At 34.2% G+C, this 16,927-nt stretch overlaps 1 protein-coding gene across 1 annotated transcript in view; it reads right to left on the minus strand.

Annotated features, from left to right (window-relative positions):
* The window catches only part of LOC129221988 (calcium-activated chloride channel regulator 4A-like), an 80,249-nt gene that overhangs the window by 25,530 nt on the left and 37,792 nt on the right, over nt 1-16,927 (minus strand). The window contains exons 2-7 of the mRNA XM_054856397.1: nt 11,255-11,531; nt 10,802-10,946; nt 8,196-8,301; nt 5,902-6,032; nt 4,558-4,675; nt 2,838-3,092 (exon numbers count right to left, since the gene is read on the minus strand). Coding sequence (XP_054712372.1) covers nt 2,838-3,092; nt 4,558-4,675; nt 5,902-6,032; nt 8,196-8,301; nt 10,802-10,946; nt 11,255-11,531 — 1,032 coding nt within the window. The remainder of the gene's footprint in view (nt 1-2,837; nt 3,093-4,557; nt 4,676-5,901; nt 6,033-8,195; nt 8,302-10,801; nt 10,947-11,254; nt 11,532-16,927) is intronic.

The raw sequence follows: 16,927 nt of genomic DNA on the forward strand, positions 1-16,927 counted from the left end.
AGTTGACCGTAACCGCTGAAGAAGTTTTCATTAGCTGAAGCCATGCATGATAACAACCTTTAACTGTAGAAGGGAAAAATTAGATTTATAGTAATAGTGCAGTATTCTAGCATTGTGAACTGTGAGGAAAAAGCCGCACCAGGAGGTCCAGTAACTTATCCCTAGCGTGTACGAATGTTTTTTACTTCTAAATAAAGAAAAAATAACATTTATATGCATTCAACGAGAACATATTTCGCAGTTGACTCTAATTTTTTATTTTTTGTACTTATTTTACCTATAAAAGTTATAAAACATTGTATATCTTGAGTGTAAATAACATTTTAGTTCCATAAAACCACTTTTTACTTAACTAGTAATTATTTTAACGGCTCTTAAGCATTTTGTGTACATTTGCATTGTTGGCGAGTATCTTCTCGCCAAGCTGCTGTGAACAGCAGATGCGCAAGAATAAAGATTTGTTATATTTATGCTTCAATTTAAATACTAGTATGCCTGCGTATGAAATCATTTCAAAACATTGATTACAATACATATGAATACATAAATTTTCAGTCAATAACAGAACACTTTAAACTATTTGTACATGCCCGTCATTTTAGGGAATAAACATCAAAATACATGAAAAATGCAATTACATTATATTTTAAAATCCGGAAAGAAGTGGGGAGAAGGAATTTGAATGATAGGCCTGTATTTGTATCTGTTATTTATTTATTATTATGCGGTAAAGGAGTTGGAGCCAGAGTTGCTCTGATTTGTAGCCCCGACTTCATAATAAGCGCCGTCGCGTCATCTGAAAAATATTTAATGCCAAAAGAGCGATTGCGTGCCAAAACGCGACATCTTCCCAGCCAAACAAGTCACCTGACCTGGGAAACACTAGGGTCCCAAGCTTAAATCACTGAAAGGAAGCCTTTTAACTGAGACATTTGCTATGGCTCCCTCCATTAGTATTACTTCTCAATGGTTTGCTGTGGTGAGGTGCCATTTTAATTAAACAAATAAGACAGAACGTTTTTTACTTTAATTCGCTTTTTAAAGTCTTGAAGGTCAGCTCAAAACGACTTCTTTGAAATGGTTAGCTAGATCATCACCTTGTCGGTACTGTTGGTTACTTCTGTAACTATACTCGTGCGTTTTTCACTAAAATTTTTAACCTTTAACTTCTAGGGAAAATTTAAAGCTAAATTAAATCTCGCTTTTAAAACTGATTTGCTTCAACTACAACTTAGAGACTAGATGGATAAGACTCCACTCCACTCCACTCAAAGTAAGCAGGTTATAATTGAAGACTAATTTATCAAAAGGGAACATCAAATATTTTTGAAAAATATTCGGAAAGGGGAAAAATAACAGAAAAATAGTTTTATCATATTTTCTGGGTACAGAAGGAAGAACAAGAAATTTTAATATAAAAAATCAGGCAGATATCGCCATTTTAATTTTGGGAATGTACCCTTTTGAACAAAAACCTCAATGCTGCGTTTGCTTCACCAAAATCCTAATACTATATCACCATTTCATACCTTATATTGAAGTACTTAAACCTATACCAAGTGGATTAAAAATGGGAGATTTTGGACCTGTTCTCTTTCTTTTGGAAAAGAAATCGATCATTTTATTGAGTCAGGATGTTGCCTTTTGTTTGAAATAAAAATTTTAGGGAACATTACCATGTTATGTTACTTTTGATCAAAACGTTTAACCTTACCCTTTAATAAACTATGATTTACTCCGTTTGACTTTATGGCGACTAGTGTGTTCGATTAAGCCCGTCTGAAAAATATAAAAACGGCCCAAAAAACGAGTTTTTCTGAAAAAAGTTTAAGTTTACTTTCGATACAGCACTCCTCAATTCATAGCGCAAAATATGATCATTAGTAACTTTTTGAAATACAGGTACGTGCAGGTCCTGTTTTAAAATTGGACACAATCCATTTTTATAATTGAACAATTTGCTAAGAGGGTCAAATATAACTAATAAAAATATTCATTTTGAAGATAAAAGGAAAAAATAAACAATTACGGGCCTAACACTATTGTAACTTTACCACTTTGGAGAAAAATAGTATAGAATGGGCGGTTGAGACTCGGTAGTTAAGAGCGAGTGAAATTTGTTCTTAAATTCAGCAGCTGGAGGCTAATAACATTTTAATTTTAAAAATAGGATTTAGAGACGAATAGTGGATTGTATTCCTAAAGTAGGAGATTAATCTTCTATTTCCATTTAATTAAAACACTTATAGAAGTGAAATAGTTTCGTTGTAACTTGATAAAGATGTGCTTTTTCTTATCAATTTTTTATCCTTTTATTAAATTTGTCTTGTTTTTTATTTTGGGATGAGAGGGTGGAGAGTAACCTAGTGTTCTTTGCATGCTATGTGTCTCACTTTCTCTTAACTTATGGGCGAATTCTCAAAAAATCAAGTGTAAATAAATAACAAATTTTATAATTTAGAACACAACGAGCTTATGTATCTGGTGGAACAGAACAGTAAAGATGAAAATTTCCTCCCAAAGAAGTTAAAAATGCTTGAAAATAAGCTTCATAAATGTGTACTAAAAATTTTAACACGATATTAAGTTAAATGTTTGATGTACTTTTGTGAATTTTCGTAGTGATCCTTTGTCTTGTTATTACGTTTACGAGACTTTTAGCGTAAAAAAGGTTTGTTCATCCCAATCTTGGTGAACGCTTTGGTGAAGAAGGTCCAAAAGACAACAGCGGTTGTAACCACATCCTATTAAGATAGGTCTAACAGGTATAGATAGATGTAATAAGATAAGCTTTGAAGAAATATAATTGTTTAAATACCACAGAAAAGTTTACTAACGTTCAATGCTTTTCGCAATCCACACAAGAGACAAATCTTGGTAATATTCTCCATTCCAATACGGTTGTCTAAAATATCTTCCAGCTCGTCTTTCTTGGAGAGATCTAATTGGACTGCGTTACCAGCTTCAGTAATTGGCGCATCTGAGAAAGTCAAGAGATCGACGATGGATTCCTTCGGCGCCATGTTGGACAAAAAATGTAGCAAGGCGTATCTTAGCTCAACAATCGCTTCCAGGAATGCCTTGTATTCATTCTGAGCAAAAAATAAAGTGAAGGAATTCAAAGTACACAATCATAAAAAGCGTACAGTATTTCCCATAGATGCACACTGTTTGAAAAAAATTCTGAAATTTTACGGTAAAAGTTACTGGCATCCATGTTGCCAGTAACGTTTACCGTAAAATCCTATTTTACTGTAAAATTTTACGGTAGAATGAACGAGAGTTAAAAAAGGCAAAATGCTAGCAGTTGGTTTGATCTCGGTATCTTCAGATTGGCCGGCGGCTTTGCTGCCCACCATACGAGTAGGGGCGCATCGAGTGGAGAGAAATACGGTGTTATTTGCATCGCACTGTAAGTCACGTGGTGTATTAATTGGCACAACAATCGGTTTTTTTTTCGGTACAATTTACTGTATTTTCTTCTGTACTGTAAACACTCCATTTTTCAGTAATGTTTACCATAAAAGTTTCCTGAATTTTGAACTTTGTAGTATTAACTAAATACACAGCTACAAACCGGTCCCACGGGCAACGAGCTCTTCTAGTATAGACTGGCAAATGTCCGAAAAGCGCATGTACACAATAACTTTTGTTGTAGCCTGATGTGATGCAAACAGCATTGTGTCTGCGTAGGTTACGCTTTTGCCCTTCTATTTCAAGTTTCGTGCATTCAATCGTAACCATTAGCTTTCGCTATGCAACGGAGTTGTGCATCTAGTTATACTACATCTTTGGTCAGCCCACGGATGATATGGAATTGGCAAACTTCCGGTTAATAGCAGCATACTTAGATGAGGAGGGAAAATAAAAATTTGATTCGCGTTCTGCGTCAATTTAAAGTGAATTTGCTTAACTTAAATTAACACACATCTGCAATAGCTGGCATCCCTGAAAACTAATGGATGCGTCATTTCCGCCTGTAAACCGGATGTTTGCTTTTCCATCTCATTAGTGGTCAGACTATAGATCCATTGTATCATTCGCTAAAAACATAAAACCACAGTAGTCTCAACATCACCGTAAATTGGGAGAGGTAAATAGAGGACACCTGCTCCCCACTTCTTTTTAACATGGGGATGAATTCCTACTTTGGCGTGCTTTTTTAACAATTATTAATAAATGTTTTATTTATTGCATGTTTATTATGAATATAGAGGTGCATATTCAAAACATAACTTGCTCGTTTGTATCCAGCTGCCAATATAAACTTTCAACTCCAGTTAATTGTTTTCTTAAGCTGCACCAGTTTAGCAATTGCACAGTAAAGAGTAAATTCCGAAGTTATGAGAAAATTTCAAAAAAAAAAAAAAAATAGTTACCCGTCTCAGAGACTCGAAACTGAAGAAATAATCTAAAGTTAGGGCAAATCTAACCTGGAAGCGTTGTAATGCTGTGATCAGGATCTGCGAAGCCAACACAATGCTGCCAAGTTACGTTTGCCCCAAATATAGTTCCGTTCGAAGACTTGATGTAAAATATCACGTTTCAAAAACTTACATCTTTAGAGGTTTTGTAAGTGCTGTTCTGAATTGCGAAAGTCACGTGTAAAACTGGCTCCCTGAAGCACCGAAATATGGTTTTTTCTTGTAGTTCTTCATCTGATCTAGATGCATTTCTGTGGGGGGAAAAAGAAAAAAAAAAGACATTTCAGAAAGTAAAAATCTTCTATTATCTTTGTTCCATTCTGATCACAGGGGTGCTTTTCTAAGAGCTAGTGCGCACCCTCTAAAAATTGTGAAGACTCCTCCCAAGAGGAAGAGCCCCCCCCCCCCAAAGAGAAAAGTACGTTTCAAAACACCGTCCGCTAAAATTTCCAATGGCGCAGTCTGCACCATGCCCCTCCCCCCCCCCTGTAGGTGGGCACCATTGATAGTATTAAGGAGTATCATATAGAAGTGCAAAAGTTAATGTTGCGTTGGTATAGCATTAGGAAAATGTCTTCATTCAATATCCTCATATAAATAATAGCCGATGATCGAGTAACCCGCGTGTTTCAACAATGAAACTCGCGCTACTGCATGATAATTTGATAATATGTTTTGCTAATGCTTAACATGCAGGGAAAGGCTTTATTGTGACAAAGCTGTACTCGATCCGGTAACTAAACTATTTTACTGGTAAGACTGTGTCATTTCAGGGGAATGAAGAAACGAAAAAATGGTCAGCAATGAACACTACCTTGGAGTAAAGGGTTAATCCACTGGAGTTAGGGTTACAATTTTAACAATCAAAATATCACCAAAAAGGCAATGGCTTCGTTCAAATGTAGAAGGAATTTTCACCCGTCATACCTTGACGGGCGACTTTCTAGTTTATAGGTAACTATTTACGTCTTTCGATTTCAAGGAAAAGGATACTTTCACTTATTAAATGGTGATTCATAGGAAAATAATGAGAAGAAAATTATTGCTTCGTACTGGATCCGGTAACTTGTTGCTTGACCTTGGTCGAGCTCATATACGTTTGGGTTCAAAGAGAAGAAATCCTTAGATTGGTATGGCAATAATCGTTATCACAACGCAAATCGGCATTCCTTACCCCTATTTCGTTACAGCCTCAGCGGATAGAAAGCCAACTTATCAGAGCCAAATTATGCGATCTTATATTCCCAGTTTGAATTTTTTTGTTTATTTTCAAACCACCTAAATAAATAATGACAAATGTTTAGATAGGAAGTTTTAGTAACTACTCGTGATTTTCAAAACCTCTTCAAACTGCGCAGAGGAAAAAAAAAATCCATTTGTTGCACTATCCACATAAGAGTTTGTAGCAAAATAATGAATATCACGTTTAATTTTATGAAATAAATATTTTAGTTTTTCAATTTTTGCGGTCACTTGCCTTCCATAAACAAAATCTTCAGAGTTCTGTATGATGCTCCAGGTATTTCTTCCCTGGCACAAATTATTATGCAACGTTGGCATGATAGGATTATGAGGATGTTTTTTTGTTCCGTCACAAAAATGAATAACCTGAAAGTCATCAAAGAAAAATAAAAATACTATGTTATAAACAAAGTTAGCTTCATAAAAATTGTTCAGACAAAACAAAAAATAATAATAATTGAATCTTAGAACACGAATATCTAGAAAAGTCTCATTTTACGATCACAACATTTAATGCAATAGTTGATTCATATACTTATTGTAAAATATATCTATTTTTTTACATTGTAGAACACTGAAAATTATATATTATTTCAATCTAACTACAATGCAATGAAATTAAGTGAGCGTTCAATCTTGTTCATGTGAAATTTGTTTGCGAAAATCTTACTTCTTTATCTTCTTTACTAATAATAAAGCTGAATGTCCCTCTGTCTGTCCGGATCTCTGTCTGTCCGGATCTCTGTCTGTCAGGATCTCTGTCTGTCAGGATCTCTGTGACACGCATATCGCTTAGACCGTTCGGCTGATTTTCATGAAATTTGGCACAAAGTTAGTTTGTACCATGGAGGTGTGCACCTTGAAGCGATTTTTCGAAAATTCGATGTGGTTCTTTTTTCAATCCAATTTTAAGAACAAAAATATCATAAGATGGACGAGTAAATTACGAAATTATCATAACGTGGAACCGTAACATGGGTACAAGCCAATTGGAGAGAAAATTCACCATACATTGTTTGTAAATATACAGGCGAACCAAAAGATCTTTGAATTTTCTATTACGGCCAAAGCCGTACGGGTATCACTAGTAGATAATAAACTACTGCGATGAGGTTGTTTCCTTCAGTCAAAAGTAGTACTTTTAGTCACTGAAATTGATAGAATAAGCAAAAAAAAAGTAACATGGACCCAGAAAATTCTTTCATTTTCCCAACAGTTATTTTTTAATTAATTTTTTAAAACGTCCGATTTTGCAAACAAGGTGTGGTCTTGATGACGTCACAAATGATGCACTTTGGCTTATCTTTCTACCGCGTTTCCTCGTTATGATAATCAAGAAGCGAATTAAAATTGCGCTCTACGCTTGCTATCAACCATATCGTTGCCAATATACGTGAGTAAAAATGCGAATTAAATATTTTGCTCTGTGAATGGCAACACAGAATGGCATTTCATCATTTGTGATGTCATCTGCAAGAAATGTAAACAATAAAAGCGCACCGATTTAAGTATTTTTTTAAAAATACTATACTTAAACAGATTATTTAAAAGATGGTTAGATATTATGTTTTTAAGCATGTTCTTTCACACACACAAAAAAAAAATGCTTTTAAAATTTTGGAAACGACCCCATTCAAAAACATAATTATTAGACTTTTTAAGACTGACTTTATTCTCTCAATTTTTCTGTTCAAAAAGGAAAAGAATGAAATATCTCGAATGTGTCAAGAGTGTTGAGAATGTCAATCTTTTATTCGACGATGTGAATTCCTTAATGTTGACCTTGGGCGCCATTTTGGGGCGTTGGAATCAGGGAGTTAGGGGAACTGTTTCTCCCCTGGAATATTTCAGACGGGCTCAGCTCCCACGGAAAAAAGTCTCGCTCCACATCTATTTATGGTACATTATTTACCTCAAACCTTCCTTTAAAAATCGTCACATTTTCCAAAGAATTTCGGCAATTAACGATAAAGGGAGAGGGAGCGGAAAGCTTTCAGCTTTTTTTTTAAATTTCATTCATTTATTTATTTATTTTTCATTTATTTTTCCATTGTTTAAAGTCGTTCTCTAAAGTTTTTTTTAATACAAAGTCATCCTTAGAGACTATGTTTAGTCTCTAACTAATGTTGAGACCTGACAAGGGCCGCATGCCCCTTGGACTCCCATATAAGCAACGATGTCCATAAAACTAAGAAATTCCGTCCCTTAGATCCCCGCCTGCAGCTTCCAACACTTCCGCCGTTTTGAACATTTACATTATAATTTTTCCCTGGTTTGAATATGCTGGATTTTGCATCAAATGCTTTAGTTAGTCCCCCAACCCCTGTTTTTCCTTAACGTTCAGTTTGGACATCTAACTTTGCTTTTCTGACCGTCTGACCCTCTGAAAGTGGGCGGAGACGGTAGAAAGTACTGCTTATGAGTGCTAACAGCCACCGTATTTCGTCAAAACGATTTAGGCAGAAAAAGATAGTTAAACCAACAGTAACGTCGTTTTCTAATTTTACACTTAATAACATTATTTCTTACCTCTGATAAATTGTGAAATGTCATAATTGATGAGTTAAACTCTTCACGTTGGAAGAAATCGTCTGAGAAGTAGCACTGAGGAATTCCTCCTTCATCAAATGTCACCCTGTTAAGACATTCGATATTTTTAAAGATTAAAAGCTATACCTAAATATATAGGTAGATTTACTATGGTATATAAATCTTTCAAATTCAACTGTATTTCTATGTTCTGACAGTAATTGCACTTTCCTTTCGGAATTCTGTATGGATCAGTGGTTAAAGCATTTAATATTTAATGTTTAGTCACACGGGGTACAAATAACTGAACTTTCAATTAATTTCAGTTGTGGATAAAACCGTTGAAAATTTCTTGAAAACATGCAATGCTTGGAGATGCGTAAATGTAATTAACATATTTTTTAATAAATCAGTTCATGAAAGTTTCATGAAAAATGGAACTGAGTGGAAATGATTTTACCAATTTCTTAGTAGCTTTCTCACAATTTCAAGTCATTAATTTATTTTTTTAAGTGGCATTGAAGGATAATTTTTAAATTGAAATTTTTTTCATTCGATTTCCCTGTAACTAATTGTCCAAAAATTGCGATTTTTCGTTTATTAGCCTATTCCTCGTCGAGCCATGTGAACGTATTTCTTTAAAAAAAATAAACAAATCCATTTCAATTTCTTGCTTGGGTTAAAAGAGCACACGTACCAACCTTTGCATGTGCCAGAAAAAAAGGTTTTCTTCTCCTGTAAAATTATTTTAATGTGGTTTACGTCCTTCTGGCTTTGAGGTACAGATATGCAATTTTAAAGTCTTCAAAAATTTTAAGAAAAAGTCGCCAAATTTAGCAAGATTCTGCGAGAAATAGAAGACATCTTTTATATGCTTTGCAGATGGATGTCTTGGCTCATGCAGACGGTAAAGTATTGTGCTATGTGCTATCTTCCATTTCTTATCAAGTGTTTAAATTCGGCGATTTTTCTTAAACTTTGTCAACCTTTAAGACGTAAAATCCCGATAACGGGAGCAAGAGGGGCAGATAATGTGTCAAAATGCAGTTTCTATTCATACCTATTTCCATTTTTTTCCCATTATTACTCGATTCGTGTGATTCTCTGGTTAGGTTACTTACACAATAAGTAGAAAGAGAAAAGTTCTAAAATAATATAGTACGTCATTTCAAAGCAAAGTCAAAAAAAAAACCTATCTTTGCACTTATTGTTTCTTTAATTGGAGTTAAAATAATCAAGAATCATAACATTTTCCAAGAATACACCGCGGTAGTATGTTTAGCTTTTGTTTCACTCTTTATAATTTTTCTTTTTGTTTATTAATTTTTTCCTTTTTTTACGAGAATGTCATTATTTTACTTATTTTATTTCCTAAAACCACTATTCAATGCGTTTATTTAACCCATCCAATAAACTTCCCTAAAGCCATCTTATTCCAATCGCTAGAGACCTATTCGCGGTGAAACATATGGCTACTCCTCGCAAATGTTTTGCCAATCCTTAATACAGGACTAGCGCCTGTAAATTCGTTTTTTCTACTGCTGTACCATAGTTGGGGTAAAAACAAACTTCCTGTATTGTCTGTTCATTGCTAAATTGTGTTCTTCAATTTAGAATTTTTACCCGAAAAATCATTATCTTTTGTCTTTTTCATGACCTTAGTTAATATTATTGTTATTAACACTTTTTGCATACTAATAGTATACCTATTGTATTCTTTGTATTAAAAAGAACATATTTCATAGACATTATTATCATTATTATAATATTCTTGTGATTGTATAATGTTATAACTTGAAATTGTTTCTTAATTAAAACAAATTCAGACGTATTTCCAGTTTATTCATAATATCATAATCTAATTACTACTGACGTCCAGTGAGGTAAGAGTAACAAATAACTGTAATATAAATGAAAACTTTTTGCTAAAAGGGTTTTGGTATTTTCCAAAAAAAAATATTACGCTACATTTTAAGATGTCTTTCTTCTGATACGTTCCCAAATACGATAAATACTTTCACTAAAACCTTTTCACTTTGTAGCGTAATATAAAAATTAATTAATTAATTAATTAAGAAATTTGCATTAATGGTATTTTTGGTGCTTTGTTTTGCGCTCATGTACTTTTTTCTTTTACCAACTGACCGTGTTTTGTCGTTAAATACATTAGTTTTGAAAACGATTGATCTTGTTTTGTTTTATTTTTTAGTTTGATATGAATAATTTTAGCTTTTTAATGAATGAATAGCAACCCAGTCACAATAATATATATAAGTGTTTGACTTTCATTTAAAACACTTATAAGAACAAGTTCCTCCCCGGGATCAAATCTCTTGCAGACCACACTCAAGTCTCCTTATATAAAGGGGACTTGCTTAGGACATCATTTTTACCATATTTTGGTTTCTCTTTAAAATATTTTACCGTAATAAATAAAACTGTTCTAAATATTTAACGTGAGATCGTTTAGTTCCATTGATTGAAATAAAAGTTATAAATCTCCAACAAAAAGGGAATCAACTGCATCCAGTATCCCCTATTATGTAAGCTTTCAAGCCATTTTTGTTTTTCTCCAAGGATTCACTTTTGAATATAAATTTACTTACTCTGCGTTGAATTTTGCATTGTAGCATCCGACTGGTGACCACGCGCTTTGACTCGAAGCAAAACATGCCCCAGATCTTTCGGAATATTCTTCAAAAACACCATACCGAAAAATTGACCACTGTTGAACAAATTGGCGAGCAAGATCTGAAAAGAAGTAAACTGCAATAAAATTTTAAAAAGTTAAAAAACTTTAATGGCGTTGCTGAGAAAATGACATTACTTAGAGAGAACTATTAACATGATTTTTATCACTTTTTCAGAAAATATGAAGTCGTTGTGAGTAGAGGATGGCAGATTAAAACTAAGGTCATTTTTGCGTTCAGAAGACATAAATTTAACAAAAACAAGTCACAGTTCAAAAAAAAAATCTCTCTTCTTCAGCATTGTTTAACGTTTTTAATAAAATATTACATGGTTCATTTATTGCAATACGAACGAATAAATGTCCTTACCTCTCATGTCACCGCTTCTGTACCAAAATTTAGGCATGTAAATAACGTCTCCAGGTTTACCACATGTTTTGCTGTGCTGTGTTTTCAGTTCTGGAATGCTTGGAATGTCTGTCACGTAAATATCAATGCTCTGGGGCGCTTTTTGAGTGAATGATTCGCAGATATCATTGACATCATCTGAAGTCCACGAAGATGGCACAGAGAACACAAACTCTCCAAAGTAGGATCTTCTTCTGGTTGCATGGTATAGTACTTGTGAGGCATTCCTCAAAACATGCTAGAAGAAAAAGAAGCTTTTATTCTTTAAAGTATGATGTAACTTCAAAGTGTCCATTAATGTTCTGACACATCTGCTATTGATTGCGTTTTTTCTTTCAAGTTCGTTCTTGCTTGTTTTCTTGCTTTGTGAGGTTGAAATTGAACGATTTAAATAGCAATGCAAAGCTAAGTATGAACAATTTACGAAGCATTACATACATAATACGTTCGTTTTAGAAAGGTAAAAATTTTATGACCTACAACAGCGATTTTTTCCCCTTTTTTACATTATGTATAACAATTTCTAAATATTCAAATCGTTATTTCTTGCAATTGATTACATGTCCGCTCAATGTAATAATCCATTCTGATCTTCGAAATTCATTTTAAAGAGTATCCATTACAGACTTAAAATGGGGCCGAAGGGGAGGGGGGAAGAGCAGACATAAAAATCTCTGGTCTGGTGGAAAGCCGGATCTTCATTCCATATTTTTTCTTCACTTAATCAATCACAGACTACACACTACACACCCCTTGCTACCACAAAATTTAGATTGGGCACCGATAAACTCATTCTCTTTTTGATCCTCTGTCCTTTGAGAGGTATCAGTTTGGAATGGGAACTTGAAGAACTTTGTACCCACGATAGATTTAACAGGAACCAGTCACCATTGGCTCACACGCAGGATCTCCGACCGGTTGGCATCGATCATCGAACCCACGACTCTTTCAGTTACGAGTCTACCTTACTAATCAAGCCACCAGGGCCATCCAATCACAAACTAAAGAGGTAGGGAGCTCCGACACAGGAACTGTCAAGGATTGAACAATTTATTGATTCGCTAGTTCATATTGATGTACCTTTACTAAAAGACACCCAGTGATGTTTTTCCTACCTTTATTGCTTGCATTTTTTGTTATTTTACTTTAGATTTTATCGCAATGGTATATTCTTTTTCCTTCTTCTTCTCTTTTTTTTTTTTTTTTTTTTTGTAATTTATTACCATGTTATTCTACCATTCTTCTTCCGTTGTTTGTTTAGTTAGCCATCGAGAAAAAAAAAATAGTTTAATAAAGAAACTTAACGAAAAACCTAAAAAATATAACTATTTATAAATGTATTCGTTATGTAAGACACTTAGTTCAGGCAGGTGCGGATTCAAAGGGATCAGCCCCCCTCCTCTCCTCTCCTTTAAGGGATCAAAGATTGCCTAAAATTGCGTTTTTGGGATTTAATTTCGAAAAATTCCGACGAAACTCCCTATTTGAGCGCTAAAAATACAATTATGACCCCCTCCAAAACCAGCAACTGTAACCGCCTTCGAATTCAGGTATTATTTTTCAGAGTAGTTATCAGAGCAAACCTCAATACAGTCTGTGTAAAAACTTTAAGGCCAGTATAATTTTCTTTGAAAAAAGGAAAATGAAATTAAATCGATTTTAATATTATTGTATTATTGATTATCTATGTTCATTTGTAAGAAATAACGCAACAGACAGGATTTGTAAAGCATGTAATAACTAGAAAAGAAGTGGTTTATTTAAAGTTAGCATTTCAGCTTGAGTAAAAACTTTAAGGCCACTAATATTTTTAAAAAACTGCAAGTACTTATACTGTAATAAATGTCACCTCAGTTAACAAGATTGTGGAAACCCTTCAACTTGCAGTTTTGTGATTAATTTCTTCAAAGTTTCTGTCCTACTTGTGACGATATCGTAAGGTAAAAAGTTAACTGTTCAAGAAAGAGGGCAGATTGAAGCTTTTTCTTCAACAAGGATAAGTAGGCGTACTATTGCGAAAAAAATAGGAAGATCGAAGACTGAAGTCAACATTTTTGTTTGATTTAAACTCAGTTAGGGTAAAAAGAAAACCCGGGAAAACTTAAAGCTTTGTCCTCACGTCATAGAAGAAGAGTTTGGATAGTATTACATTATCTGAAAAGTACTCAACCAGAAAACTTATTCAGACGAAAGGTTTAAATGTTTGTCAAAATTGATATATAACACAATTAGAAGGTGTGGAAAATTTATTAATGCTGCAAAAATGCTTAAGCCTCATTTTTTGAAAATGCACAATATGGAGAGTTTCAGCTTTAGCTAGGAAATCATGACCTGGGATAACCAATGAATATAAATAATTTTTCTAACAAAAGAAGTAGAGTTTGGATGGATCAAACGGACGGAAATACTATTGGCATGGTTTACGAAAAGAAAAAGAAATGTTCTGCAAGCGCCAATTAGATGGAGGCTCAGTCAGAACTTGAGAGTGTTTTGCTTACAATGTTGTGTGCTCAGTTGCGTTTGTTTCAGGTAAAATGAACCCACAAGCATATCAAAATGTCCTCCTGAGTCATCTTTTACTAAATGCTGAATTTATTGCTGGAGAAAATTGAAAATATCAGCAAAACAGTGCATCTATCCATCCGAGTAACAGTGCAAAAAATAGGCTTCAAGTAAACAATGTGGAAACTTTGAAATGACCAACTAAGTCTCCAGATCTTAACCCAATAGAGAACTTATTGGTTGACTTAGCAAAAAGAGTGTCTGCAAAGGAGAGACATTTTACTTCATCAATAGAGCTGAAATCTACCATCGAAGATAATTGGTAAAAAATACATCCCGAATTTCGTCAAAAACTAGTTTCATTCATGAAAACAAGAATATTTGAAGTAATTTGAAGGAATGGCTCCCACACAAGCTTATAAATACTTGAATTTTTGTCCTCATATGCTTTTTTCTATGTTGGCCTTAAAGATTTTACTCAGTTCAAATATTGATCTGTAATATTTTCTAATAATGAAACACTTACATTTTTTTTTGTCTCTTGTATTTAAGGTTAATAATTATCACTCATATGACTTTTTGATCCTAAGATTAAGGCGCGTCCAGTTTCTCAAAAAAGTGCACTGGACTTAAAGTTTTTACTCAGACTGTATGACTGTAATACAACAGTAACGTAATTGTAATCATCATGCCCTTCTATAGAACGTGAGACATTCTTTTCAACATGTGTGAAAACAAATTTCGTTCCTTTTCCAGAACTCGTTGATAAGCAAGAAATATCTGTAAAAATGTAGCGTGTAAGCGTTTATAAATAAAAACCCACACAGGTTTGCTAAATGATTCCGCCCTTGGTTCAACTTTTATATAATTCGAACTACCGTACCTTAGAGGTAGTCGAGGATCGTTGGACCACAACGCACGTTAAACCTGTTTCGATAATTTTAATACTGTTAATATTTTTTATTTTTTAATTTATATCCAACAAATAGCGCATAAATACTGCTGTGCTAAACGCAAAAGTCGTTTTTGCAGCTGAGTTCAAAATAAGAAATTCCCGTTTAAAGTTTTGTGCCCCCATGCATTTCATTCAGGTGCAGTTTTTTCAGATTTTTTAAAAATATTTCTAACTGATAAATGACCGTAAAATATTGCATTTAGGTGAAATGTGTGACCAAGAACCACTTGGTGAGCGTAACTTAATTTTTATTAGAAGTGCAGATACGACTTTTGGGCTTAGCACGGTCCCTACATATAGTCAGTCCTACATATTCTCGAAAGAAATCACATGGTACAGCATGGGGGTATCCAGAGGGAAGGGGGGCAGCTGCTCCCCCACCCCTCTTCCAAAAAAAAGTTTTTAAATAAAACCAAAAAAAAAAAAAAAACTTTAAATTGACGATTGCTTCAATTTTCTGAATTTATCAGTGAGTTCGGCTGTAATAACTTTGTCACTGAGTTTGAAAGTGTATACATCTTCTTTGGGAACCCATTGAAAAGGTAAAGTTACTGGTGTTTAGTTGGGTTAATACTGCTATCATTTTACAATTACTTGCTTCCAAAATCTTGAAGGGAGGTGCAGGCGCAATAGACCAGTTCCCTAATTGCCCAAATGATGAGCTTGCCCAGGGGCGCTCGAACTTAAATTTTTGGGAGAGCAGAAACTCTCAATTTGTAGAATGAACTAAAAATGTTCTCCGAACGAAGCTAATTTTGCCGAATAGAACTCCTACTTTCGCCGAATTATGATATTTTTGCCGAATCGTCAATTTGTCGAATAAGGAAAGTTTTGGAAAATCACGGTGACCTCTCGTGAAGGTTGCAGTTACCTCTCTTGGTCTCCAATAGGGGACCCCTGGGCCTGCTCTCTCCCCTTTTCATGTTGAGCTGACTACGCCCTTCTGATGCAGTTGTATTGAACAAACTTTATTTCAGAAAGTGTTATTTTGGTAGTGCTGAGTAACTTTCATAAATCTGAAACTTTATATTTTTTTAATGGTTTTCATGAAGAATAGAGCAATAAATTTAATTCCTCTCTTAAAGAAAGTTAAGTTCTTTTAGTTCACATTTATTTGTAGTTTCTTTAGTTTTTTCATAAAGGACAAAATTATGTCAGCATTTCTTCAGACCAAAAATGTGGGGCACGGGGGTACTCATTCAGGAGGGAATCAGAAGAGCGAAATTATAGTAATGGCAACAGTAACGTCGATGAAGATCCAAGTTGTGCTTATTCTTGAAAAATTGTAGATGCTTCTGCCATAAAAGCGCAAAAGAAGAAGGCGGTTAATTTAGGATTTGGTTTAATTTAATATAGTCAAGTGCCTAGACTTGGGACCAGGGAAGTTTTAGGGTCAAAAGGATTTTTATCCCCCCCCCCCCCATATCATTTACCGTTGCATCCTACACAGATTTCACCCCTCTTTTTCAAAATCTCAGGCTTGGGTCCGGGCCAACAGATGTCCCTGCTCTCCCCCCGCCCCCTATTCACGCCAAGCTTGCGACAGTTTTGAGCCTGTACCGTTATTAGCATATTAATCATTTGTTTTCCATTTGAACGAAGGGTTTCTATTTTTAGGATGAGCCTCAATACTTCACATTTAGAACAAGGTATAAATGTGTTGTTCTGTCCGTTTGAAAATAAAACAAAAGAATTTCACTGACCCAAGTTAGGGATCCTCCTCCCTAACTTTAGACACTTAAAATTTTTATTTTCATTATATGTATGTAGCAATGGACAATAGTTTGGGACACCTATTATCATTGTAAATAAGTTTATTTAAGAAAAAAAAATGTTATAATTAATATTAGAAATAATATAGTCTTTCAAGCTTTCGCAGATTTCAGAATGTATACTTGGCCCTGGAAATATTGATTGTGACCCTAGTCTTCTTAATTCTTTTTAATGCAATGTTTCCACCTTTTTCCTATACATTTGGAAGCATTAAAATACTATTTAGTGAGCCAAAATAATTCCACATGCAACTGATTCTTAGCTTTCTATGTTCCTCATTTCACATCTTGTCAAACTCTTTTCATTCCTTCGTAATACATAAAATTCAAAACAAATAAATTAGTCTCATCTATACTTTAAGATTAATTTTCATTAGTCGAACTAACATCCCTAATACTTTGGCA

This window comes from Uloborus diversus, chromosome 5 (assembly GCF_026930045.1).
Source record: "Uloborus diversus isolate 005 chromosome 5, Udiv.v.3.1, whole genome shotgun sequence".
In the NCBI taxonomy this organism is placed as follows: domain Eukaryota; kingdom Metazoa; phylum Arthropoda; class Arachnida; order Araneae; family Uloboridae; genus Uloborus; species Uloborus diversus.